General features: G+C 51.5%; 1 protein-coding gene across 1 annotated transcript; it reads right to left on the bottom strand.

Moving 5' to 3' along the window:
- Positions 1-21,956: 21,956 nt before the first annotated feature.
- Positions 21,957-23,237, bottom strand: CLDN3 (claudin 3). The gene has a single exon (XM_012449058.2). The coding sequence runs from the start codon at positions 23,001-23,003 to the stop codon at positions 22,341-22,343; it is 663 nt and encodes a 220-aa protein (XP_012304481.1). The 5' UTR covers positions 23,004-23,237; the 3' UTR covers positions 21,957-22,340.
- Positions 23,238-25,112: the final 1,875 nt, after the last annotated feature.

The raw sequence follows: 25,112 nt of genomic DNA, 5'->3' as shown, positions 1-25,112 counted from the left end.
TCCGCCCACATCTCCGCATTCTCGTACTCTCCTATCACACATCCTGCCTTTAGTTCTTCACGCCCTACCTCCTCCCGCTGGGGTGCTGTCTTCCAGATAGCCAGTTGCCCGAGTCCTATACATTTTTTGAGGGAGGGTCTCACCCTTGCCCAGGCCGGAGTGCAATGACGCAATCGTAGCTCACTGCAGCCTCGATCTCCTCGCTCAAGCTATCCTCCTGCCTTTACCTCCCGAATATCTGGGACTACATGCACACAGACTAAAGTTTTTTTTTTTTAACAGAATCATTGTTAAAAAAAATTTTTTTTAGGCCGGGCGAGGTGGCTCACACCTATAATCCCAGCACTTTGGGAGGCCGAGGCAGGTGGATCACCTGAGGCCAGGAGTTCGAGACCACCCTGACAACATGGTGAAACCCAATCTCTTCTAAAAATACAAAAATTAGCCGGGTGTGGTGGTGGGCTTCTGTAATCCCAGCTACTCAGGAGGCTGAGGCAGGAGAATCGCTTGAACTCAGGAGGTGGAGGTTTCAGTGAGCCTAAATCTCACCACTACCCTCCAATCTCTGTACGGAAAGACACTCTGTCTCAAAAAAGAAAGAAAGAAAAAAAAAATCCCCAGGCATGATGGCATGGCCTGTAGTCCCAGCTACTCGGGAGGGTGAGGCAGGAGAATCTCCTGAACCTGAGGAGATGGAGATTGCAGTGAGCCTGTATCAGGAAAAGCCGCAAAACAAACCTCTCGAACACCAAACTGGGGGGAAGGGCTCTTAGAAGCTTATGAGGATTAAGGGTCTCCTTCCTCAAGCTGAGATCTTGCCGCTGCACTCCTGCCTCAGTGACAGAGTGATACTCCATCTCAAAAAAAAAAAAATTTTTTTTTTTTTTTAAATAGAGTCAGGGTATTGCTATTTTGCGTAGGCTGGTCTCGAACTCCTGGGCTCAAAGTGCTGAGATTACAGGCATGAGCCACCACACCTGGCCCAACAAAATTTTTTTGAGAGAAGGGGGTCTTGCTAACCTTACTCAAGCTGGTCTCCAGCTCCTGGCCTCCAGCGACCCTCCAGTCTCAGGTATATGGGTTGTTTTTTTGTTTTGTTGTGTTTTGTTTGTTTGAGACGGAGATTTGCTCTTGTTGCCCAGGCTGGAGTGAAATGGTGCAATCACAGCTCACCTCGAATTTCACCTCCCAGGTTCAAGTGATTCTCCTGACTCAGCCCCCCTGAGTAGCTGGGATTACAGGCATGCACCACCACACCTGGCTAATTTTGTATTTTTAGTAGAGACGGGGTTTCTCCATATCGGTCAGGTTGGTCTGGAACTCCCGACCTCAGGTGATCTGCCCACCTCAGCCTCCCAAAATGCTGGAATTACAGGCTTGAGCCACCACACCCGGCTCTCATCGAGAGCTTCAGGGTGCTGGTAAATGCTTAGGTGAAAGTTCTGCGGGTGGCTGGGGGCCCTCCCGGAGATGACACCTAGGCCAGCCAGTCTGACACTGGCCCCTCCCTCACCTCCTTCGGGATCCACAGGATGAGTCCTAATTTTTTTTTTTTTTGGATGCAGTTTTGCTCTGTCGCCAGGATGGAGTGCAGTGGCACGATCTCTGTGCACAGCAACTTCCACCTCCCAGGTTCAAGCGATTCCTCTGACTCAGCCTCCCAAGTAGCTGGGACTACAGGCACGAGCCACCACGCCCAGCTAATTTTTGTGTTTTTAGTAGAGACGGTGTTTCACCATGTTGGCCAGGATGGTCTCGATCTCTTGACCTCGTGATCTGCCTGCCTCGGCTTCCCAAAGTGCTGGGATTACAGGCATGAGCCACCGCACCCAGCCTAACTTTTTTTTAAATTTATTATTATTATTTTTGAGACAGGGTCTGGCTCTGTTGCCCAGGCTGGAACCCGGCTCACTGCAACCCCTGCCTCCCAGGTTCAAGCAGTTCTCATGCCTCAGCCTCCCGAGTAGCTGAGAGTACAGACGCCCACCACCACGCCCAGCTAATTTTTTTCTGTTTTTGGTAGATATGGGGTTTCACCACGTTGACCGGGCTGAGGATGCGTTCTAACTCTGTAAAGCTCTATCTCCTGCCTACTGGGACTCTAGGTGTTTTGTTCTAATCTGGGGAGGGCTGAGGTCACCGGGGACTCTAAGCACACCAGGTGGTGTGATCAATTTGGTTCCCCGCACAGTTATTAGGGGAGTGATGAGGACATCTGAGCCCCTGATGGGGGCTGGTCCCAGGTCTGGGAGGGGTCCTTAGAGAGTGTTTTTCTAGAGTTGGTGGATGAAAGGCATGGGGGTTGAAGATTCAGAAGGATAGTGTTTTGTTTTTTTTTGGAGACAGAGTCTCTGTTGCCCAGGCTGGAGTCCAATGGCACAGTCTCGGTTCACTCCGTCTCCCAGGTTCAAGCAATTCTCCTGCCTTAGCCTCCCAAGTAGCTGGGATTACATGTGTGCGCCACCATGCCCGGCTAATTTTTGTATTTTTAGTAGAGACAAGGTTTCATGGCCAGGCTGGTCTCAAACTCCTGAACTCAGGTGATCCTTCTGCTTTGACCTCCCAAACTGCTGGTATTACAGGCATGAACCACCATGCCAGGCCTCAGAAGGTGCTTTCAAACTGCTCCCTGCCACACACCCCGCCCTCCACCAAGTAATCTGAGCCTGGCCCTAGAGCCCCACGTCTAGGGGCAGAAGAAGCCTTGAGACATTTACCCAGAGTCCTGGGCCCCAGCCCTGATCAGGTGGCTGGTGAAGGCAAGCAGAAAAACCAGTTGGTCTGAGGTTTCCACTAGAACATTCCAGAGAAAGCGGTGGGGGCAGGGGAGGGGTCGTTGCTACCTGGCAAAGGATCTGGGGGTGGCGTCATCCTGGGGACTGCCTAGACCTCCAAACTGGGGGAGGCCAGAGGGATGGCCTTCTGGAGCCCCCGACATGTAGAGGTAAAGGTGGGAGGTGAAATGGACGATCACTCTTTGGAGGTAGAGTCTACACTTCCCCGTCCGTGTTCCCAGCCTTCCTGTGAAGTGGGAAGGTGCCGTCCTTATTGTGCTGATGAGGATAGAGAGGCTAGGACGGTGAAGTAACCCAGCTCCAAGTCACTCAGCCGGTGCACGGCCCGGATTCTTTCATTCACTGACTCCTAACACAGTGCTCCGTGTATTTCGTCACCACCCTTCAGGCTGTGGGGACCCAGGGTCAAAGGGGTGCGGCCTGCGGCAGCGGGGACACTGCGCCTAGGTGGCGGTGGGGCTGAATGGGTTAAGGAGTGGAGGTGGCGGGAGTCCCGTAACCACACCTGGCCCAGTATCGGTCACGTGGCCAGGGTTTCACCTGCCCCGCTGAGCAGGGACAATCGGGCTGCTTGTTTCCTGGCTGGTCACCATGGTGACAGCAGCTTGCCAGGGGAGGTCACGGGGCAAATTCCTGCTGGCCGGCCGGGTGGGGCAGGAGTGTCAGCTGTGTTGGCACCAGTCGGGGCTTCCTGGAAGACCCCTGGAGCTTTCCCATTGGGCTGTCCACAGGGGGCCCCTATGTGACTCCGGTCACAACCTCCTCCCATCTCAACCCCGACGTCAGCTTCTCTCCTCCCGTATTTTGAACCTGAGTTATGTATGAAGCAGCCGGGATTTTCATATACATTATCTTGTTTAATCCGCACAGCAGCCTTTCCCACGTGGGAAAGGTAATCTCTGCGGGTATGTTGCCGGGTGCGCCTCCCCTGCGACTTGCCCAACACTTTGAGAACGCTGGCTCCTTCCTGCCTCGCTTCACCAAGCCCAGGTCCACCAGAGCCTCTCGTGCCAAACACCTTCCTAGACCCGGCCGTGAACAAAACACCAAATTAATCAACCTCACAACAAAGGATTTTGTCCGAGTATTTATTTTCTTTGGAGCAGGTTAGGGAGGCCCCAGCCATCCAGAGAAGGTGGGGACAGCACTGGATCAGGCCAGGGGTCTGGTGTCCAGAACGTCTCCACGAGCTCTCTCTGCCACCTCCCTGCCCCACCTGCACCTCCTCCCTGCTCCACCTGCACCTCCTCCCCACCAAGCCTTCCCACCATCCCCACAGAGTCTCCTGCTTCCAGTCATTCCTCCCTCTGCTCCCTAACCTCCAACAGGTCCTGCTGACAGTGAAGTTCAGTAAAGTTATCAACTATTTTTTTTTTTTTGACTAAAGAGATGGCATCTTGCTCTGTCGCCCAGGCTGGAGTGCAGTGGTGCCATCTCGGCTCACTGCAAACTCCACCTCCCGGATTCAAATGATTCGCCTGCCTTAGCCTTCTGAGTAGCTGGGATTACAGGTGCCCACCACCATGCCTGGCTAATTTTTGTATTTTTAGTAGAGATGGGGTTTCACCATGTTGGCCAGGCTGGTCTCGAACTCCTCACCTCAGGTGATCTGCCTACTTTGGCCTCCCAAAGTGCTGAGATTATAAGCATGAGTCACCGTGCCCGGCCAGTTGTCACCTATTTTTTTCTGCCTCCTGACTCTATGGAAGTCCCAGTGTCTTCCAGGAACAGTCTCATCACACATACAGATTTTTTTTTTTTTTGAAACGGAGTCTCACTCTGTCGCCCAGGCTGGAGTACAATGTTGCAGTCTCAGCTCACTGCAACCTCCACCTCCCAGGTTCAAGCAATTCTCCTGCCTCAGCCTCCCAAATAGCTGGGATTACAGGCACCTGCCACCACGCCTGGCTAATTTTTGTATTTTTAGTAGAGATGGGGTTTCACCATGTTTGCCAGGCTGGTCTCAAACTCCTGACCTCAGGTGATCCATCCACCTCAGCCTCCCAAAGTACTGGGATTACAGGTGTGAGCCACGGCACCCGGCCTATGCTTCGCTAATTTAAAAATCTTTTTTCTAGAGACAGAGTTTTGCTTTGTTGTCCAGGCTAGTCTCAAACTCCTGGGCTCAAGCAGTCGTTTAGCCACAGTCTCCCAAAGTACTGGGATTACAGGCATGAGCCACCATGTCCGACCTGGAGCCTGTGTTTATGGAGCACCTTCTAGGTGCCAGACACCGGGGGTGCTAGAGGGATCCAAGATCAGTTTGCAGACCTGACAGATGCTAGTGGGTGTGTGATCATGCACTGTGTAAATACGCAGAAGAGAAGAAGAACCTAAACCCAGGAATCTGGCCTGGCGCTGGGGTCAGGGAGGCGACTCTGCGGCAGTGATTATGGGATGGAGGTCTGAAGCATGAGTAGGAGTCGGCCAGGTGAAGGGTTAGGGTGGAAGAGGGTGTTGCAGAAGTGGGAACACCATGTGCAATGGCAAAGCCATCCCATCTTCCAAGGCAGAATCTTAGGAGTCTTTTTTTTTATTTAAGGGATGGGATCTTGCTCTGTTGCCCAAGCTGGAGTATAGTGGCATGATTGTAGCTCCCTGCAGCCTCCAACTCCTGGGCTCAAGCAATCCTCCCACCTCAGGCTCCTGAGTAGCTGGGAATACAGACGTGCACGACCACACGTGGCTAGGAGTAGTTCTTGAGGCTTCCTCTTTCCTTCTCTCTCCTCTCCTGTTTCCCTAATCTGATCCTTTACCTAGTTCTGTTGATTTTTTTTTTTTTTTTTTTTTGAGACAGACTCTCACTCTGTCGCCAGGATGGAGTGCAGTGGCTCAATCTCTGCCTCCTGGGTTCAAGCAATTCTCTTGCCCCAGACTCCCAAGTAGCTGGGACCACCAGTGTGTGCCACCACACCCAGCTAATTTTTTTTTTTTTTTTTTTTTTTTGAGACAGAGTCTTGCTCTTGTTGCCCAGGCTGGAGTGCAATGGCGTGATCTCGGCTCACTGCCACCTCTGCCTCGTGGGTTCAAGTGATTCTCCTGCCTCAGCCTCCCGAGTAGCTTGGATTACAGGCATGCACCACCACGCCTGGCTAATTTTTTACATTTTTAATAGAGATGGGGTTTCTCCATGTTGGTCAGGGTGGTCCCGAACTCCCGATCTCAGGTCATCCGCCTGCCTCGGCCTCCCAAAGTGGTGGGATTACAGGCATGAGCCACCACGCCTGGCCAGCATGATCTTTTAACAATATAAAATATGCTTCTATGTTAATCTATTTTGTTCTTTTGTCTATTTTCCTATTTTTCGTGTTCTGGGTCCTGGACTCATTGCCCTAGGGGATGCATATGGCTGAACCTAAGAGTAGAAAAGCTGGTTTATGTGTTTCAAAAGCCGAAGCCCTTAGGGGAACGCAATGCCTCAGCAGAGACAGTATCTTGGCCAGGAATGGAAGGAAGGTCTGCCACCTGCTTCATGGTTGGCAGGGTCCCCAGAGAAGAATGGCTCATGGGCCTGCCAGGTGGGCAGGACCACAAGCAGCTAGCAAAATATTCTCCTGTTCCCCAAGTTCAGAGCAGACGCAGTGCCAGCTGCAGGGCTGGGGGGGCCATTGACACAGGATGAAGGATGTCTTATTGTTTGAGGACTGGATGCTGCACAACTGTCCCTCCCTGCGACCTCCCTCCTCTCTAAGCAAATCTGGCCCTGTTTCGTATCCAGGAATTGTGGCCCAGTCTCAGGAGGACTGAAGTTAAATTTGTTTCCAGGCTGGGTGTGATGGTCACATCTGTAATCCCAGCACTTTGGGAGGCCGAGGACGGTGGATCACTTGAGGTCAGGAATTTGAGAACATCCTGGCCAACATGCTGAAACCCCATCTCTACTGATAATACAAAAATTAGCTGGGCATGGTGGTGGGCACCTGTAATTCCAGCTACTTGGGAGGCTGAGGCAGGAGAATTGCTTGAACCCCAGAGGCAGAGGTTGCAGTGAGCCGAGATCACATCACTACATTCCAGCCTGGGCAGCAGAGTGAGACTCCATTTCAAAAAAAAAAAAAAAGAAAAAAAATTGTTTCCAGCTGCCTCTGCAGAATAGAACATCAGGGATGAACACTAAGATGAATTACAGAAAATAATGTCATTGTACATTTAAGTTCGTTATTGACATTCGGTGACTGCTAGAATGCCATCCATGCTGGTCCACAACAAAGTGATTTTTTTTTTTTTTTCTGGGACAGGGTCTTGCTCTGGTGCCCAGGCTGGAGTGCAGTGGCAGGATCTCGGCTCACTGTAACCTCTGCCTCCCAGGTTCAAGCGGTTCTCCTGCCTCAGCCTGCCTAGTAGCTGGGATTAGAGGTGTGTGTCACCACTCCCAGACTAATTTTTATATTTTTTGTAGAGACAGGGTTTCACCACATTGCCCACATTGCTCTCAAACTTCTGACCTCAAACGATCCTCCCACCTCAGCCTTCCAAAATGCTTATAGGCGTAAGCCACTGCACCCAACCTCTTTTTTTTTTTTTTTTTTGAGATGAAGTCTCACTCTGTTACCCTGGCTGGAGTGCAGTGGTGACATCTCGGCTCACTGCAACCAACCTCTGCCTCCCAGGTTCAAGCGACTCTCCTGCCTCAGCCTCCTGACTAGCTGGGATTACAGGCATGCAGCACCACACCCAGCTAATTTTGTATTTTTAGTAGAGATGGGGTTTCTCCCTGTTGGTCAGGCTGGTCTCGAACTCCTGACCTCGTGATCCTCCTCCCTTGGCTTCCCAAAGTACTGTGATTATAGGTGTGAGCCACGGTGCCCGAACTTTTTTTTTTTTTTTTTTTTTTTTTTTTTAAGAGACAAGGTCTTGCACTGTCACACCCAGGCTGGAGTGTGAGGTGCAGTGAAACAATCATACCTCATTACAGCCTCCAACTTCCTGGCTGAAGTAATTCTCCGGCTTTAGCTTCCTGAGTAGCTGGGACTGCAGGTGTGTACCACCACACTGGCTAATTTTTACATATTTATTTTTGTTTTAGAGATGGGGGTCCCACTATGTTGCCCAGTCTGGCCTTGAACTCCTGGGCTCAAGCGATCTTCCCTCCTCAGCCTCTAGACTAGATGGGACTACAGGCGCCAACCACCGCGATTTACATATATTTTTATTTTTGAGATGGAGTTTTGCCCTTGTCACCCAGGCTGGAGTGCAGTGGTGCGATCTTGGTTTACTGCGACCTCCACCTCCCGGGTTCAAGTGATTCTCCTGCCTCAGCCTCCTGAGTAGTTGGGACTACAGGCATGAGCCAACATGCCCAGCTAATTTTTTTGTATTTTCAGGAGAGATAGGGTTTCTCCATGTTGCCAGGCTGGTCTCAAACTGCTGATCTCAAGTGGTCAGCCCACCTCAGGCTCCCAAAGTGCTGGGATTATAGGCATGAGCCACTGCGCCCAGACGATTTACATTTTTAAAGGACTGTTTGACTGTCTAGAAGAAGGTGTGAGGCAAATTAGAGGGCAAGTGGAGGAGAGGCAGCAAAATCAGTTAGGAAGCTATTGCAGACATTCAGCTGTGACACGAGGTTCACTTTTGACTTGAAGGTGGCTGTGGAAGTAGGGAAAGAAAGATAGATTTGGGATGTATTTTGGAGTTAGAATCAACAGGATTTAGGCTGGGTTTGGTGGCTCATGTCTGAAATCCCAGCACTTTGGGACGCCGAGGCAGGCAGATCACAAGTTCAAGAGATCGAGACCATCCTGGCCAACATGGTGAAACCCTTTCAAGTGATTCTCCTGCCTCAGCCTCCTGAGTAGCTGGGACTACAGGCGCCCACCACCACGCCCAGCTAATTTTTGTATTTTTAGTAGAAAACCTGGGAGGTGGAGGTTGCAGTGAGCCGAGATCGCGACACTGTACTCCAGGCTGGGCGACTGAGCAAGACTCTGTCTCAAAAAACAAACAAACAAAAAAACCCCAAATCACCAAAGAAACAGGGTTTGATGAGGAATGGGATGGGTAGGAGGAAGATGGTGGTGAGGGACAGGAAGAAACCAAGGCCAGCGCCCCGGTTTCTGGACTAAACATGTGAGTGGTGAGTAGTTGTGCTATTTACTGAGATGGGGAAGTTTTTTTTCCCCCCACTTTATAAGGTGTGAGTAAGGAGAATCTAGAGTGTCCACTTGGGACATTCTAGCAGTTACCAAATGTCAATGACAAACTTAGATGTGCAATGACATTATTTTCTGTAATTTCATCTTCGCTTTCACCCCAGTTCTCTCTATGTTGGAGATGCTGCTGAGATATTATAACGGTTAACAGTTATGGAGCGCTTAACAAATGCCGAGCACTATTCTTGTTGCCAAAACACCGGGTGTTCAGGCTAGGCCCTGCTGCTTGCCGCACAGAAAGCCAATAACTAAGACGATTATTGGCAATGAAGAAGGCTTTAATCGGGTGCTGTGTCTGAGATGGCAGATCAGTCTCAAATCTCTCTCTCTGATCGACTAAAGTTAGGGTCTTATATAGCAGGGAACAAATGTACCCGTGTATAGGAAAACGGGAACTCGGGAGGGGTAAGGAAGCAATCATGATGAATGAGGGGCTGGCAATTCATGGTCTCGATGCCGTGATCTAGTGAGTTTCTCAGTTCTTTGATACTTTCTTTGAGGCCTGCAGGTCATTCACTGAAGAAGGAACTCAGATAAAGTAAATGTAAGTTTCAAGCTTTAAGACCAGAAGGGTTGGCTGGCACCCGTGGCTCATGCCCATAATTCCAGCACTTTGGGAGGCCCAGGCCGGTGGATCGCTTGAGATCAGGAGTTCAAGACCGACCTGGCCATGGTGAAACCCCATCTCTACTAAAATACAAAAACTTGCTGGGTGTGGTGGCAGGTGCCTGAAATCCCAGCTAGTCAGGAGGCTGAGGCAGGAGAATTGCTTGAACCCGGGAGGCAGAGGTTGCAACGAGCCAAGATTGTGCTACCGCACTCCAGCCTGCGCAACAAGAATGAAACTCCATCTCAACCAAACAAACAAGAAAACAAAGTACTAGGATTATAGGCATGATCCAACACTGTGTCTGGCTTATCTAAGATTTTCATAGCTAGAGAGAAGTTAGTGCCGGCTTCAAAGCTTCAGAGCACAGGCTGACTCCTGCTAGTGGCTAAAACACCTGGTGACCTGAAGTTAAAGCCAGTGCTCACTTGCCATTCTGAAAATCCCAGGGCCCTTAAGAATTACATTAAATTGGCTGGGCACGGTAGCTCATGCTTGTAATCCCAGCACTTTGGGAGGCCAAGGTGGTCGGATCACCTGAGGTCAGGAGTTTGAGACCAGCCTGACCAATATGATGAAACCCGGTCTCTACTAAAAATACAAAAAATAGCTGGGCATGGTGGCAGGTGCCTGTAATCCCAGATACTCCAGATGCTGAGACAGGAGAATTGCTTGAACCCAGGAGGTGGAGATTGCAGTGAGCTGAGATCATGCCACTGCACTCCACCCTGGGCGACAGAGCAAGACTCTGTCTCAAAAGAAAAAAAAAAAAAAAAGAATTACATTAAATCTACTCTGCCTGTGCTCTAGAAGTGGAAAAACGCAGCTTAGATGATGGCACATCTGTTTACAAGGTTGTTTGCTGAATATTTGAAACCCACTGTTGACACCCGCTCAGAAAAAAAAAAGATTCCTTTCAAAATATTCTTGCCCATTGACAATGCACCTGGTCACCCAAGAGCTCTGTTGAAGATCTGCAAAGAGATGAATGTTGTTTTCATGCCTGGTAATAAAACATCCATTCTGCTGTTCATGGATCGTGGAGTAATTTGGAATTTTTTTTTTTTTTTTTGAGATGGAGTCTCCCAGTCTAGCCCAGGCTGGAGTGCAGTGGTGCATGCTTGGCTCACTGCAACCTCTGCCTCTCGGGTCCCGGTTCAAGCAATTCTGCCTCAGCCTCTGGAGTAGCTGGGATTGCAGGCACGAGCCACCATGCCCAGCTAATTTTTGTATTTTTTAGTAGAGATGGGATTTCACCATGTTGGCCAGGCTGGTCCTGATCTCCTGACCTCGTGATCCACCTCTGCCTCGACCTCCCAAAGTGCTGGGATTACAGGCATGAGCCGCTGAGCCCGGCCAGTAATTTGGACTTTTAAGTCTTATTCTTCAAGAAATACATTTTGTGAGGCTATAGCTGCCATAGATAGTGATTCCTCTGGTGGAGCTGGGCAAGGCAAATGGAAAACCTTCTGGAAAGAATTCACCATTCTGGATGCCATTAAGAACATTCAGGGCCGGGCGTGGTGGCTCACGCCTGTAATCCAAGCACTTTGGAGGCCAAGGTGGGCGGATCACCTGAGGTCGGGAGTTCAAGACCAGCCTGACCAACATGGTGAAACCCCGTGTTGTTTTTTTTTTTTTCAAAAAGAACATTCAGCGTTCTTGGTAGGAGGTGAAAATATCCACATTAGCAGGAGTTTAGAAGAAGTGGATTCCACCCTGTGGGAAGTAAAAAGTTCCTCTTCAAAGTTTCCTTCTTGTTAAAGAATAAATCATACGTGTGCTAATAACTCTTTGTGAAGCCCTATCCTATGTAGCTGTGAGACATGCCTACAGGGATGTAGTATATTCCATGTCCTTGTACTTTAACCAAGATATCTGTGCTGGACATGCTTACAGGCATGCCCCAGCTCGCAGCCTCTGCCCTTTATCTGTTTAGAAAAGTTTTAAGTTATTAGCCAATTGGGCTTTAGTTCAGATTGTGAGGTCTGGCTCCAGCCAACGGAGATCAGACACAGCAGTAAGGGTGACCCCAAATGCGTAAGAGATAAATGTGTCTGCTTTGTTCACTGAACTCTCATAGCAAGATGGCCAGCAAGGGTACCCTTCCTGCAGTGCAGGAAGGAAAAATTGCTTTGCTGAGAGATCCTTTGTCTCAGTGCTGATTTTTCTTTGCAGCACAGAGCATCGGTTTCCAATACACCCTCATGGATAACTGAGGGGTTCAAAGACTTCAGTGGAGGAAGGAATTGCAGATGTGGTGGAAGTAACAAAAGAACTACTATTAGAAGTGAAGCGTGAAGGTGGACTGCACTGCTACAATCTCATGATCAAACTTCAACAGATGAGGAGTTGCTTCTTTGTTATGTTTTGTTTATTTTTGAGACACAGTCTCGCTCTATTGCCCAGGCCTGGAGTGCAGTGCTGTGATCTTGGCTCGCTGCAACTTCTGCCTCCCAGGTTCAAGAGCCCGTTGCGTCTCTTCTCCCTCCCCAACCCTCACCCTCAAGTAGACACTGTCTGTTGTCTCCCTGTTTGTGTTCATAAGTTCTCATCATTTAGATCCCACTTACAAGTGAGAACATACGCTATTTGGTTTTCTGTTCCTGTGTTAGTTTGCTAAGGATAATACCCTCAAGCTCCATCCACGTTCCTACAAAAGACACAATCTCATTCATTTTTATGGCTGCACAGTACTCCATGGTGTATGTACCACCGCGTCTTTATCCAGTCCATCACTGATGGGCATTCAGGTGGATTCCACACCTTTGCTATTGTGAACAGTGCTGCAGGTTTCTTTTTTTTTGTCTTTTTATTTTTCACTATCTCCAGTAATGGCTATAAGCAAGTGTTTTTTTTGTTTTGTTTTGTTTTTGTTTTTTAAATTAAATTTCTTTTTCTTCTTTTTTTTTTTTTTTAAGGCAGCTCACCTTGGGTCAGGAGTTTGAGACCAGCCTGGCCAACATGGTGAAACCCTGCCTCTACTAAAAATACAAAATTTAGGCCAGTAAATTAGCTCAACCATTGTGGAAGACAGCGTGGCGATTCCTCAAGGATCTAGAAATAGAAATTCCATTTGGCCCAGCAATCCCATTACTGGGTATATGCCCAAAGGATTATAAATCATTCTGTTATAAAGACACATGCACACGAATGTTCATTGCAATACTATTTACAATAGCAAAGACTTGGAGCCAACCCAAATGTCCATCAAGAATAGACTGGATAAAGAAAATGTGGCATATATACACCATGGAATACTACGCAGTCGTAAAAAAGAATGAGTTTATGTCCTTTACAGGGACATGGATGAATCTTGGAAACTGTCATTCTCAGCAAACTTACAAAAGAACAAAAAAACCAAACACTGCATATTCTCACCCATAAATGGGTGTTGAACAATGAGAACACATGACACAGGGAGGGGAACATCATATAGTGGGATCTATTGTGGGGTGAGGGGCTGGGGAGGGATAGGAGGGGGTGGGGAGATTGGGGAGGGATAACATTAGGAGAAATACATAATGTAGGTGACAGGAGGATGGAAACAGCAAACCACCATGGTATGTGTATAACTATGTAGCAATCCTGCAAGATCTGCACATGTACCCCAGAACTTAAAGTATAATAAAAAAAAAATTTAGGTTGGGTGCAGTGACTCATGCCTGCAATCTCAGCACTTTGGGAGGCCAAGGCGGGTGGATCACCTGAGGTTGGGAGTTTGAGACCAGGCTGACCAACATGGAGAAACCCTGTCTCTACCAAAAATATAAAATTAGCTGGGCATGGTGGCAAATGTTTGTAATTTCAGCTACTTGGGAGGCTGAGGCAAGAGAATCGCTTGATCCCAGGAGGCAGAGGTTTTGGTGAGCTGAGATCGCGCCATTGCACTCCAGCCTGGGCAACAAGAGTGAAACTCCCGTCTAAAAAAAAAAAAAAGCCGGACACGGTGGCATGTGCCTATAGTCCCAGTTACTCAGGAGGCTGAAACAGGAGAATCGCTTGAACCTGGGAGGCGGAGGTTGCCGTGAGCTGGGATCATGCCACTGTACTCCAGCCTGGGTGACAGAGTGACTCTGTTTCAGACTCTGTGTCAAAAAAAAAAAAAAAAAGCCGGGTGTGGTGGCTCACGCCTGTAATCCCAGCACATTGGGAAGCCAAAGTAGGTGAATCATGAGGTCAGGAGTTCGAGACCAGTCTGGCCAACATAGTGAAACCCCGTCTCTACTAAAAATGCGAAAACTTAGCCAAGTGTGGTGGTGTGCGCCTGTAATCACAGCTACTCGTGAGGCTGAGGCAGGAGAATCGCTTGAACATGGGAGACAGAGGTTGAGTGCAGGGTTTTTGAGGAGAGAAAGGATGATGAGTGGGGTCAGACTTGGTGGCTGGGATGTGGAGGGGCAGTTTGGAGAGCACGAGTGGAAATGGAGAGGCGAACATGGCCTGCGCCCACAGGGGCTTCTAAGGCATGCCATGAAGTCTGGGTGGCATCTGGAGGGCCATGTGGGGGCAGGGGGCCTGAAGGATTTTAAGTAGGGGAGTGACATGGTCAGACTCAGGGTTGCTCTGCGATGACTGGCTTGGAAAGGGGCATAACTGGGTTGGGAGTGTAGGGAGGGAGCGTGGAGACCGGAAACGCTCTCCAGGCTGCTACAGAAACAGGCTGGCATCCTGGCTGGAGTCGCGGCAGTGCGAGTGGAGAGAGAGGTGGACACATCCAGACATAAAGAGAAGGTGACAGTGTAGGGACTATTTTTATTTTTTATTTATTTTCATTTTTTTACATCTCCTTCTTGAATTATATTATATTTTATTTTATTTATTTATTTATTTTTTTGAGACGGAGTTTCGCTCTTGTTACCCAGGCTGGAGTGCAATGGCGCGATCTCGGCTCACCGCAACCTCCGCCTCCTGGGTTCAGGTAATTCTCCTGCCTCAGCCTCCCGAGTAGCTGGGACTACAGGCACACGCCACCATGCTCAGCTAATTTTTTGTATTTTTAGTAGAGACGGGGTTTCACCATGTTGACCAGGATGGTCTCAATCTCTTGACCTCATGATCCACCTGCCTCAGCCTCCCAAAGTGCTGGAATTATAGGCGTGAGCCACCACGCCCGGCCATTTTATTTTATTTTTGAGACTGAGTCTTGCTCTGTCGCCCAGGCTGGAGTGCAGTGGCATTATCTTGGCTCACTGTAACCTCCGCCTCCTGAGTTCAAGCCATTTTCCTGCCTCAGCCTCCCGAGTAGCTGGGATTACAGGCACCTGCCACCACGCCTGGCTAATTATTGTATTTGCAGTAGAGACAGGGTTTCACCATGTTGCCAGGCTGTCTTAAACTCCTGACCTTGTGATCTGCCTGCCTCAGCCTCCAGAAGTGCTGGGATTATAGGTGTGAGCCACCGCACCTGGCTAATTTTTGCATTTTTTACGGAGACAGTGTTGCTTTGTTACCCAGGTTCGTCTTGAACCCCTGGCCTTAAATGATCCTCCCGCCTCTGCCTCCCAAAGTGCCAGGATTACACTGCACCTGGCCAATACCCCTTCTTTTCTAGTTATGAGCTAGAGGCAGCAAGTGACTTGGTCCAGGTCCCACAGTGGGCACCTGATGCCCATGCTCTTGCTCTCTCCTGGCTCTGCGGAGTGTTCTTGTCTCAGCATGGGTGACCTTTCGGGCAATCCTGACATGGGAGGGGGAAGGAAGGTACTGTCTGTTCTTCCAGGCCAGCCACAGACCTTGAGGGAGCCACAATAAACGCTGTGTTTGTTTGATAAAGCAGTTGGCTTTTGGTCTGGCAGGAGGAAGAGCTAGAACAGGTGTGGCAAGAGCGGGCAGCCTGTGGCACCTCTGTGGGAGGTGGGTGAGACTGCCCCAGGGCCTGGCAGGGGGCTTTGGAGCTGTGGAGTTTGAAGAAACCTAGGGACTTTCTCACAACTCAGCCATCCTCCACATGTGGGACAGCCCCAGGGCCTGGCAGGAGGCTTTGGAGCTGTGGAGTTTGAAGAAACCTAGGGACTTTCTCACGACCCAGCCAACACTCTCACGTTCCCAGGCCCCTGCCTGACCAAATACACCAAAATCTTTTTTTTTTTTTTTTTCTGAGATGCAGTCTCGCTCTCTTGCCCAGGCTGGAGTGCAGTGGTGTGATCTCGGTTCACTGCAACCTTCGCCTCCTGGGTTCAAGCAATCCCCCCACCTCAGCCTCCTGAGTAGCTGGGACTACAGGCATGCACCACCATGCCTGGCTAATTTGTGCATTTTTTAATAGAGACAGGGTGTTGGTTTGTTGCTTAGGCTAGTCTTGAACTCCTGGCCTCAAGTGATCCTCCCGCCTCTGCCTCCCAAAGTGCTAGGATTACAAGTGTGAGCCACTGCACCTGGCTGATACCCCTCCTTTTATAGTTATGAGCTATAACTATAAAAGTTCTTCTGCCTCAGTCTCCCAAGTAGCTGGGATTACAGGCGTAAGCCACTGCTCCTGGCTGTGAGCCACTCTGCCCGGTCCCAAATCTTAATACAAACTCACATTAATTGAACTCCTACTGTATACATAGCACTATGCCATGTGCTTTTTGTGCAGGCAGGCATGTCTTCATTCCAAAGATATTTCTGAGCAGGCTCCTGTGCCAGCCCTCTCTGGGTGCTACAGACAGAGAGAAACAGTTCAAGACGCTGTCCATGACCTTGTGAGATGACTTTCTGGTAGGAAAGTCTAACAAGAAACAAAACAACAATTGCCCGGGCTTGGTGGCTCATACCTGAAATCCCTACACTTTGGGAGGCTGAGGCGGGCAGATCGCTTGAGGCCAGGAGTTTGAGACCAGCCTGACCAACATAGTGAAATCCCATCTCTACTAAAAATAAAGATTATTTGCTAGACGTGGTGGCTCCCAGCTACTGGGGAGGCTGAGGCAGGAGAATCACTTGAACCTGGGAGGTGGAGGTTGCAGAGCGAGACTCTGTCTCAAAAACAAAACAAAACCCAACAAAAAAACAATATACAGTGGCAAAGTAGGTGGTGTGACGGTGACAGTAGGCTACATGGAAACCCAAAGGATGGCCCGGCTAAGCCTCAACACAGCCCAGTGCTATTATCATACCCATTTTCTAGATGAGGCAACTGAGGTTCAAAGGAGGAAACTGCACTGTTTACCTGGTCAGTTTGGTTTTGGCCATTTTTCCTCTGTAGCGGGTAAGGATAAAGATGGGAGTGGAAAAGACAAGTTGAAGGGGCTTTCATGGGTCAGCCAGTTTCAGCCTCTTTGTTGAAATGATGGGGAAACTGCTGGGTGTGGTGGCTGATGCCCATAATCCCAGCACTTTGGGAGGCAGAGGCAGGAGGATCACTTGAGGTCAGTTTAAGACCCGTCTGGACAACATAGCGAAACCTTGTTTCTACTGAAAAAAAAAGAGCCTAGTGTGGTGGTGCATGCTTGTGGTCCCAGATACTTGGGAGGCTGAGGTGGGAGGATCGCCTGAGCCCAGGAGGTAGAGGCTGCAGTGAGCCATGATCATGTCATTGTGCTCCAGCTTGGGCAACAGAGTGAGACCCTGTCTCAAAAACAACAACAAAAAAATGATGGGAGGCTGGGCATGGCGGCTTACACCTGTAATCCCCGCATTTTGGGAGGCCAAGTCAGGTGGGTCACTTGAGGTCAGGAGTTCAAGACCAGCCTGGCCAACATCGTGAAACGCTATCTCTACTAAAAATACAAAACAGTAGCCGAGAGTGGTGGCAGGAACCTGTAATCCCAGCTACTCAGAAGGCTGAGGCAGGAGAATCGCTTGGACCTGGGAATAGGAGGCTGCAGTGAGCCAAGATCATGCCACTGCACTCCAGCCTGGGTGACAGAGCGAGATTCTGTCTCAAAAAAAAAAAAAAAAAAGATGAGGAAACAGACCTGGAAGGGATTTTCTTGGAGCCACACAGGAAAGCAGTGGTCAGGCTGGACCTAGAGTGAGGATCAGGTTTCCCGAACCCCTTAGCTGGGCCCCTGCTCAGCTTGTGGTCTGTGTGTTACAAGCTCTACCACCTCTGCTCAGGTGTTAGACTCTAGAAAGATCAGAAAAGAAGGCTGGACACGATGGCTCACGCCTGTAATCCCAGCACTTTGGGAGACTGAGGCGGGCAGATCACCTGAGGTCAGGAGTTCAAGATCAGCCTGGCCAACATGGCAAAACCCTGTCTCTGCTAAAAATACAAAAATTAGCCAGGTGTGGTGGTGGGCGCCTGTAATCCTAACTACTCAGGAGGCAGAGGCGGCAGAATTGCTTGAACCCAGGAGGTGGAGGTTGCAGTGAGCCAAAATCCAGCCACTGCACTCCAGCCTGCACAACGGGAGGGAGACTCCATCTCAAAAAAAAAAAAAAAAAAAAGAATTTGAGACAGACTTGAAACCAGACAGAGATTCGTGTGCACGTGGTGGGAGGCTGTAGGATGGAGTCGGACACCTCCCTTTCCCCATCCCTCCCCTAGGAGGCCCCAGGGGTGCCCAGGCTTGGGAGAGACCAGGGGAGACTCTGAGGCCCTGGAGCCCTGCTATAGGGGACTGGGTGTGTCTCCCTTCTCTGCCGCATCCCCCTGGCTTGGGGGTGCTGGGGTTGGCTAAGGAGGCAGGCGAGACCTGGGCCTCACAGTGTAGCCAGGAGGGATGCTGTCCAGGCGGCCCTCTTGAAGCTGATGGTCAATGAATAACCCTGCTCCTGCCTCCGCGGCTCCCAGGCTCTCCTGGCCAGAGACTGCTGCGGGAGGAGGCAGAGGCAACCGCTGGTCCTCAGCCTGTGCCTGCAAGTCCCATCCCAGACAGGCCCAGAGAGACCTCCCCTCGGTTCTCTTCCCTTCATCTCCCATCCCTAAGCACCCTCACTGTCTAAGCCGACCTCCTTCTCCATCCTTCCCTCTCACTAAGGCCCCGCCCCTTCACGGAGCCCCTTCCCTCTCCAAGCCCTTCCCCTTGCTGAGCCCCGCCCTTTTCCAGTCCCAGCCTTTCACAGAAGCTGCAACCCCTCATTCCCTCCTTCCCTCCCTCTCTCTTTCTCCTTCTTTCTTTCTTTTCTTTTTTTCTTTCTATTTTTTCTTTCTTTCCCTCCCTCCCTCCTTCCTTCCTTTCTTTTCTTTCTCTCTTCCTTTTTTCTTTGTGTCTTTTCCTCCCTCCCCCTTTCTTTCTTTCTCTATCTCCTTCCTTCCTTCTTTCCCTCTCTTTTCTTTCTTTCTTTTTTTTTTTTTTGACAGAGTCTCATTCTGCCTCTCAGGCTGGAGTACAATGGTGCAATCTCGGTTCACTGCAACCTCTGCCTCCTGGGTTCAAGTGATTCTTCTGCCTCAGTTCCCAAGTAGCTGGGATTACAGGCATGCACCACCACACCCAGGTAATTTTAGTATTTTTAGTAGAGACTCAGTTTCCCATATTAGCCAGGCTGGTCTCAAACTCCTGGCCTCGTGATCTGCCTACCTTGGCCTCCCAAAGTGCTGGGAATACAGCGTAAACCACCATGTCCAACCCTTTCTTTCTCTTTTTCTTTCTCTCTTTCTCTCCCTCCCCCTTTCTTTCTCTCTGTTTTTTCTTTTCCCTTCCTTTCTCTCACTTTCACTCTCTTCTCTCTCCCTCTCTCTCTCTTTTTCCCTCTCTCCTCTCTCTCTCCTTTTCTTTTGAGATGGAGTTTTGCTTTTGTTGCCCAGGCTGGAGTGCAATGGAGCAGTCTCTGATCACTGAAACCTCCGCTTCTCAGGTTCAAGCAATTCTCCTGCCTCAGCCTCCCAAGTAGCTGGAAGTACAGACGCACACCACCACACCGGCTAATTTTTTATTTTTAGTAGAGACAGGGCTTCTCCATGCTGGTCAGGCTGGTCTTGAACCCCAACCTCAGGTGATCCGCCCGCCTCCGCCTCCCAAAGTGCTGGGATAACAGGCGTGAGCCACCACACCCGGCCACCTGGCTACTTGCTAATTTTGAATGTTTTTTGTAGAGACGGGGTTTCACCATGTTGGTCAGGCTGACCTCAAACTTCTGACCTTAGGTAATCCACCTGCCTCAGCCTCCCAAAGTGCCAGGACTACAGGTGCGAGCCACCATGCTCAGTTAATTTTTATATTTTTAGTAGAGATGGGGTTTCACCATGTTGGCCAGGCTGGTCTCAAAGTCCTGTGCTTAAGCTATCCCCCCGCCACAACTCGGCCTCCCAAACTGCTGGGGTTACAATCGTGAGCCACTGGGCCTGGCCACAATTCCCTTTCTATGCAAATCTCTTGCACACGTTGTCCACAGCTCCTGGTTTCAACTCTCGCCTCCCACTCCCTTTTCTGTCCAGTGTTTCAGTTTCCACGCCTCTCGCTAAGGCCACCAATGACCACCTGGCTACTCTGAATTCCATGGCTGTTCCTCAGGCCTCATCTTGCCTGACCACTCCTGCAGCCTCAGACACCGTGGCCCACAGCCACCTCCTTGAAATCTTTTTGTTCTGTGAGTTTCTAGACTGACTGCTTCCCCTAGCCTGGTTTCGGTTGCCATCTGTATGCTAACGACTTCCAGGTTTTATGAGATCTCTAGATGTCACCCTACTTCCTGGACATCTCTGCCAGGGTGTTATCCAGGCTTGCCAAGCTCTACATTTATTTTATTTTAATTATTTTTTGAGACAAGGTCTCACTCTGTCACCCAGGCTGAATTGCAGTGGTGCAGTCTCGACTCACTGCAGCCTCAATCTCCTGGACTGAAGCAAGCCTCCCACCTCAACCTTCTGGGTAGCTGGGACTACAGGCATATACCACCACACCCAGCTAATTAAAAAAAAATTTTTTTTTTGTAGAGATGGGGTCTACTATGTTACCCAGGCTGGTCTGAGACTCTTAGGCTCAAGCTACCCTCCAGCCTTGGCCTCCCAAAGTGCTGGGATTACAGGCATGAACCACCACACCCGGCCTCACCAAACTCTATACACTCAGCATGGAACCCATCATCTTCCCCCCAGAAACATGATCTATTTTGGTAAATGGCACCACTGTCCAATCAGTGACCTAAGATGGAAACTCCCAGATTGCAGTTTTCTTTTCTAGATTTCTCCTCTCTCTCACCCTGCACATCCTAATGGCTCCCGGGTCCTGCCCACCTTAGCAGCCTCCACCAGGTTCTGCCCCCACTCCCCGCCGGTGCCTAATTTCCAGCTACCGTCATTCACTCCAAGATGGCGGCATATGCTGCCAGATGGTTCCCCGCCTTTATCTTACTCCTTGAATCCCCGTTCCAAACAGGCTGCTGTAGAGATTAAAAGTATCTGACTGGGTGCTTCTCCTTTCATGACTCCCTACACCCAGAGTAAGGTTCAAAGTCGTAATTCCACACACCAGATAGTCCATGACTTGGCCTCTGCTGGACCCCTGGGCTTCACTGACCCTTCCTGTCTCCCGTTTTGTTCCATCCAGTCATTTGAATCTCTTACCCCCACCAAGTTGTCCTGCGCCTGGGCTCCAGGCCCCCTTTCCCTCTCAATCTCCTGTTTCCTCCAAGATACCAGTGTGTCTCCACGTTGTTTACCTCAGCCACTCCTCCATTTTCTTTTTTTTTTTTTTTTTTGGCGTTGTTTTTTTGAGACAGAGTCTCTCTCTGTTGCCCCAGCTGGAGTGCAGTGACACAATCATAGCTCACAGTAGGCTTGGTCTCCTGGGCTCAAGCCATCCTCTTGCCTCAGCCTCCCGAGTAGCTGGGACCACAGGTGTGTGCCATCATACCCAGCTAATTTTTTTTTTTTTTTTTTTTTTTTTTTTTTTTTAGTAGAGATGGGTTCTTGCTATGTAGCCCAGGTTGGTCTCGAACTCCTGGGCTCAAGCAAGCCTCCCACCTCGTCCTCCAGCAGTGGGCCACTGAACCCCAGCCTCAATCCCCTCTGAGATGCCCCTTGTAAGTCCTCCCACTTCCCTCTCTTGAGAGTCCCAGGAAGGAGATGGGGCCCCTTTCTCATCTCTCCCCCAGGTGAGAAGATTTGGTCGTATTTTATCCAAACAATAGGTCTTTCTTTTTATTTTCTTTGTTCCATAGGAAATGGCAGTACGGAATGTTGAGTGCGCTCTTTCACTAGGCGCACCGCAGATTCCGAAAGTGCGGGGGTCGCGCTCCCAGCACAGACCCAGGGGCACATCTCTGCCACCTTCCCCTCCCTCCCCCAGCCACGGCGTGCGGGAAGTGTGCGTGCCGGCTTCCTGGATTGGGCCTTGGCTTTGGCCACCCAGGCTGTCTTCCGAATCCCCAGGGAGTGGGCGAGTGACCACCCTGTGATCACCAAGCTCAGTTCGCAACCCCACCTCCCCTCTAAGCTCCATCCGGGAGAGCGAGATCCAGCCAAGGCCGCCCGGAGCATGGCGCTCTGCAGGGAGGTGCAGGCGCTCGGAACAAGGAGGCTCCAGCGAGTGCAAAACGAAAAGGCTTTTATTGAAAAACATCAAGTGCCCCCTTTCGTAGCTGCCGGTCCCTGCCCAGCGCGAGCGTTGAGGGCAGCGGCCTGATGGGGCTCGACGGGGCGGACAGGTATCGGCGGGCACTCCAGCCCCGTGCTCCAGAGGGGTGAGGTTTCACAGTCCATGGGGTTGGTCCCTGGGCCCGGAAGTCGACTCCTCGGCCCGCAAAGGGATGGCTGCGGGGAAGGGGGGCGTGGAGCCGGCCCCTCCCAGTCCAGCGCGGGGGCTTCCTGGCATCTGGGGGTGGGCTGGCCTCCGAGGCAAAGCTGCGCGCTGGACAGCCTGACGCGCGGTCCAGCTCGCGGTGGAGGTGTGGAGGTCTCCCTGCGTCTGTCCCTTAGACGTAGTCCTTGCGGTCGTAGGCTGTGCCCATGCTGGGTCCTGGGCCGGAGGAGCGCGGCCCGGAGTAGACGACCTTGGTGGGCGTGTATTTCTTCTCGCGCGGGGGGCACGAGCAGCAGAGCAGCGCGCCCCCCAGGAGCTGCAGCGCCGCGGCCGCCCAGCCCACGTACAGGCCCGCGCCCATCTCGCGCTTCTGCGCCTCGGGCACCAGGGGGTTGTAGAAGTCCCGGATAATGGTGTTGGCCGACCAGGACACCGGCACGAGGGTGAGCAGGGCAGCCAGCAGGAACAGCACGCCCGCCACGATGGTGATCTTGGCCTTGGCCGTGTCGTCCTGCACGCAGTTGGTGCACTGGGCGCCCACCAGCGCCACGAGCAGCCCGAAGGCGGCCAGCAGGATGGCCACCACGATGAGGGCGCGGGCCGCCTGCAGGTCCTGCGGCAGCGCCAGCAGCGAGTCGTACACCTTGCACTGCATCTGGCCGGTGCTCTGCACCACACAGTTCATCCACAGGCCCTCCCAGATGGTCTGCGACGTGATGATGTTGCTGCCGATGAAGGCCGTCACGCGCCACATGGGCAGCGCGCAGCACACGATGGTGCCCAGCCAGCCCAGCACGGCCAGCGCGGTGCCCGTGATCTCCAGGCCCATGGACATGGCTGCCGCGGCAAAGCCCGCTCCACGGGGTGGCTCCGGGTGCGGGGAGACGAGGGGCCGGGGCCGCTGGGCCTGGGCGGGAGCTGCGGCGCCCCGACCGACGGACGGACGGATGGGCGGACGGAGGGACGGACTCACCGACGGCGCGCGCTAACGGCTCTGCTCCACACGCTCGCGCTGCAGCTGCGCCTGCACCTGCCTGTGGATCTGTGGGCGGGCGGCGGCGACTGGGCTGGTCCTGGGCTGGGGCCGGTGTGTCTTAGCTAAGTGCCCAGCGCTCCGGCGGGGGCGGGAGGGGCGGAGCCGCGCTCTCCAGGGCCTGGGGACAGTGACGTGGCCCCCGCCTCCCACCTTCGCCGAGCGCCCTGGGAGGAAGGACTTGGCCCCGCGCGGCCCACGACGCCGGGGTGAGGGGTTGCCAGGGAAGGGCGGGGCCTGCCCCATCCCCCGCCCCTCGGTTCTTGTCCCCCTCTGCTCGGGAACGAATTCTCCGGGGCAAAACGGAGGACGGGGTGCGTCAGGGGCTTGAGGTGCAAATCCCAAAGAGTTTGACACGGGCGCTCTGTCCTCACCACTTTGGGCGTTTTTGGCATGGGCCGCGTGGGGACGGGGGCGCTGCCAATTACCCTGGAACGGCGGGGCGGGGAGGGCCTGGGTGGGCGTGGCCGCTGCTGTGTGCACGAGCGGCGCACCTGCTCGCACAGGCCCGGCCTGAGTCCTGGCGGTGGGGTTGTCCAGCCCAGGAGGTGCTGGGCCCAGAAGTCAGGGTCTGCCTGCAAAGGTACCAAAAAGGTCCACTTAAGCCCAACTAAGCTCAGATTCCTCTCCAGCTCTCCCTCCAGTTCCCACTGCTGACCTTGAGCCTGCATGCCTTTAGCTAAGCCGCTCTCCTCTCCCAGAAGTCCCCCCTCTTCTCATTGAGTCCCCTCTTCTCCCAGGCCCTGTCCTCCCTCCCTTTGAGCCCGAGTCAGGGCTGAGGTCTGCCTTAATGAAGTGGTGGTGAAAGAGCTTCGATCTTGGCAAAAGTGGGAAGTCAAGCCCGGCCGAGCACAGTGGCTCACGCCTGTAATCCCAGCGCCTTAGGGGGCTGAGAAGGGAGGATCGCTTGAGACCAGGAGTTCAACACCAGCCTGGGCAACGTAGTGAGACCCCCTGTCTACGAAAAAATTAAAAAATTAGCCAGGTGTGGTGGTGCGTGCCTGTAGTCCTAGCTACTACTCCGGAGGCTCAGGCAGGAGGATCACTTGAGCCCAGAAGGTGGAGGCTGAGCTATGATTACACCACTGCACTCCAGCCTGGGCAACAGAGCAGACTCTGTCTAAAAAAAAAAGAGGAGGCCGGGCGCGGTGGCTCACGCCTGTAATCCCAGCACTTTGGGAGGCCAAGTTGGGCAGATCATTTGAGGTCAGGAGTTCAAGACCAACCTAGCCAATGTGGTGAAACCCTGCCTCTACAAAAATACAAAAAAAAATTAGCCGAGCATGGTGGCATACGCCTGTAGTCCCAGCTACTCGGAAGGCTGAGGCAGGAGAATCGCTTGAACCTGGGAGGTGGAAGTGGCAGTGAGCCGAGATCATGCCACTGCACTCCAGCCTGGGTGATAGAGTGAGATTCTGTCTCAAAAAAAAAAAAAAAAAAAAATCACTGTATGTCCCACGTGTATGTACACTCACTGCCAATTTAAAAAAATTTTAAGTACAATGAAACATAAATAAGAAAAATATAGAATATTGTCTGATGATGTTAAACTCTAAGCAGAATATAAAGTATTAAAGGGGGACAGGCCATTGTGGGGTAAGAAACTGCAATTTTATTAACTTATTTATTTATTTATTTATTTATTTTTGAGATGGAGTCTTGCCCTGTCACCCAGGCTGAAGTGCAGTGGCACGATCTTGGCTCACCGCAACCTCCACCTCCTGGGTTCAAGGGATCCTCCTGCCTCAGCTTCCCGAGTAGCTGGGATTACAGGCATGTGCCACCATGCCTGGCTAATTTTTGTATTTTTAGTAGAAGTGGGGTTTCACCATGTTGGCCAGGCGGTCTTGAACTCCTAACCTCAAGTGATCCGTGCACCTCAGCCTCCCAAAGTGCTGGGATGACAGGCGT

Source organism: Aotus nancymaae, unplaced genomic scaffold (assembly GCF_030222135.1).
Source record: "Aotus nancymaae isolate 86718 unplaced genomic scaffold, 86718_ANA_hifiasm-v0.15.2.pri h1tg000012l, whole genome shotgun sequence".
Classification (NCBI taxonomy): domain Eukaryota; kingdom Metazoa; phylum Chordata; class Mammalia; order Primates; family Aotidae; genus Aotus; species Aotus nancymaae.
The sequence above is the reverse complement of the archived record's forward strand: the minus strand, read 5'-3'. Positions and strand labels throughout refer to the sequence as shown.

Bases quoted from the DNA above. Each gene is read 5' to 3' on its own strand.
- CLDN3 (XM_012449058.2), bottom strand. From the start codon at position 23,003: ATGTCCATGGGCCTGGAGATCACGGGCACCGCGCTGGCCGTGCTGGGC.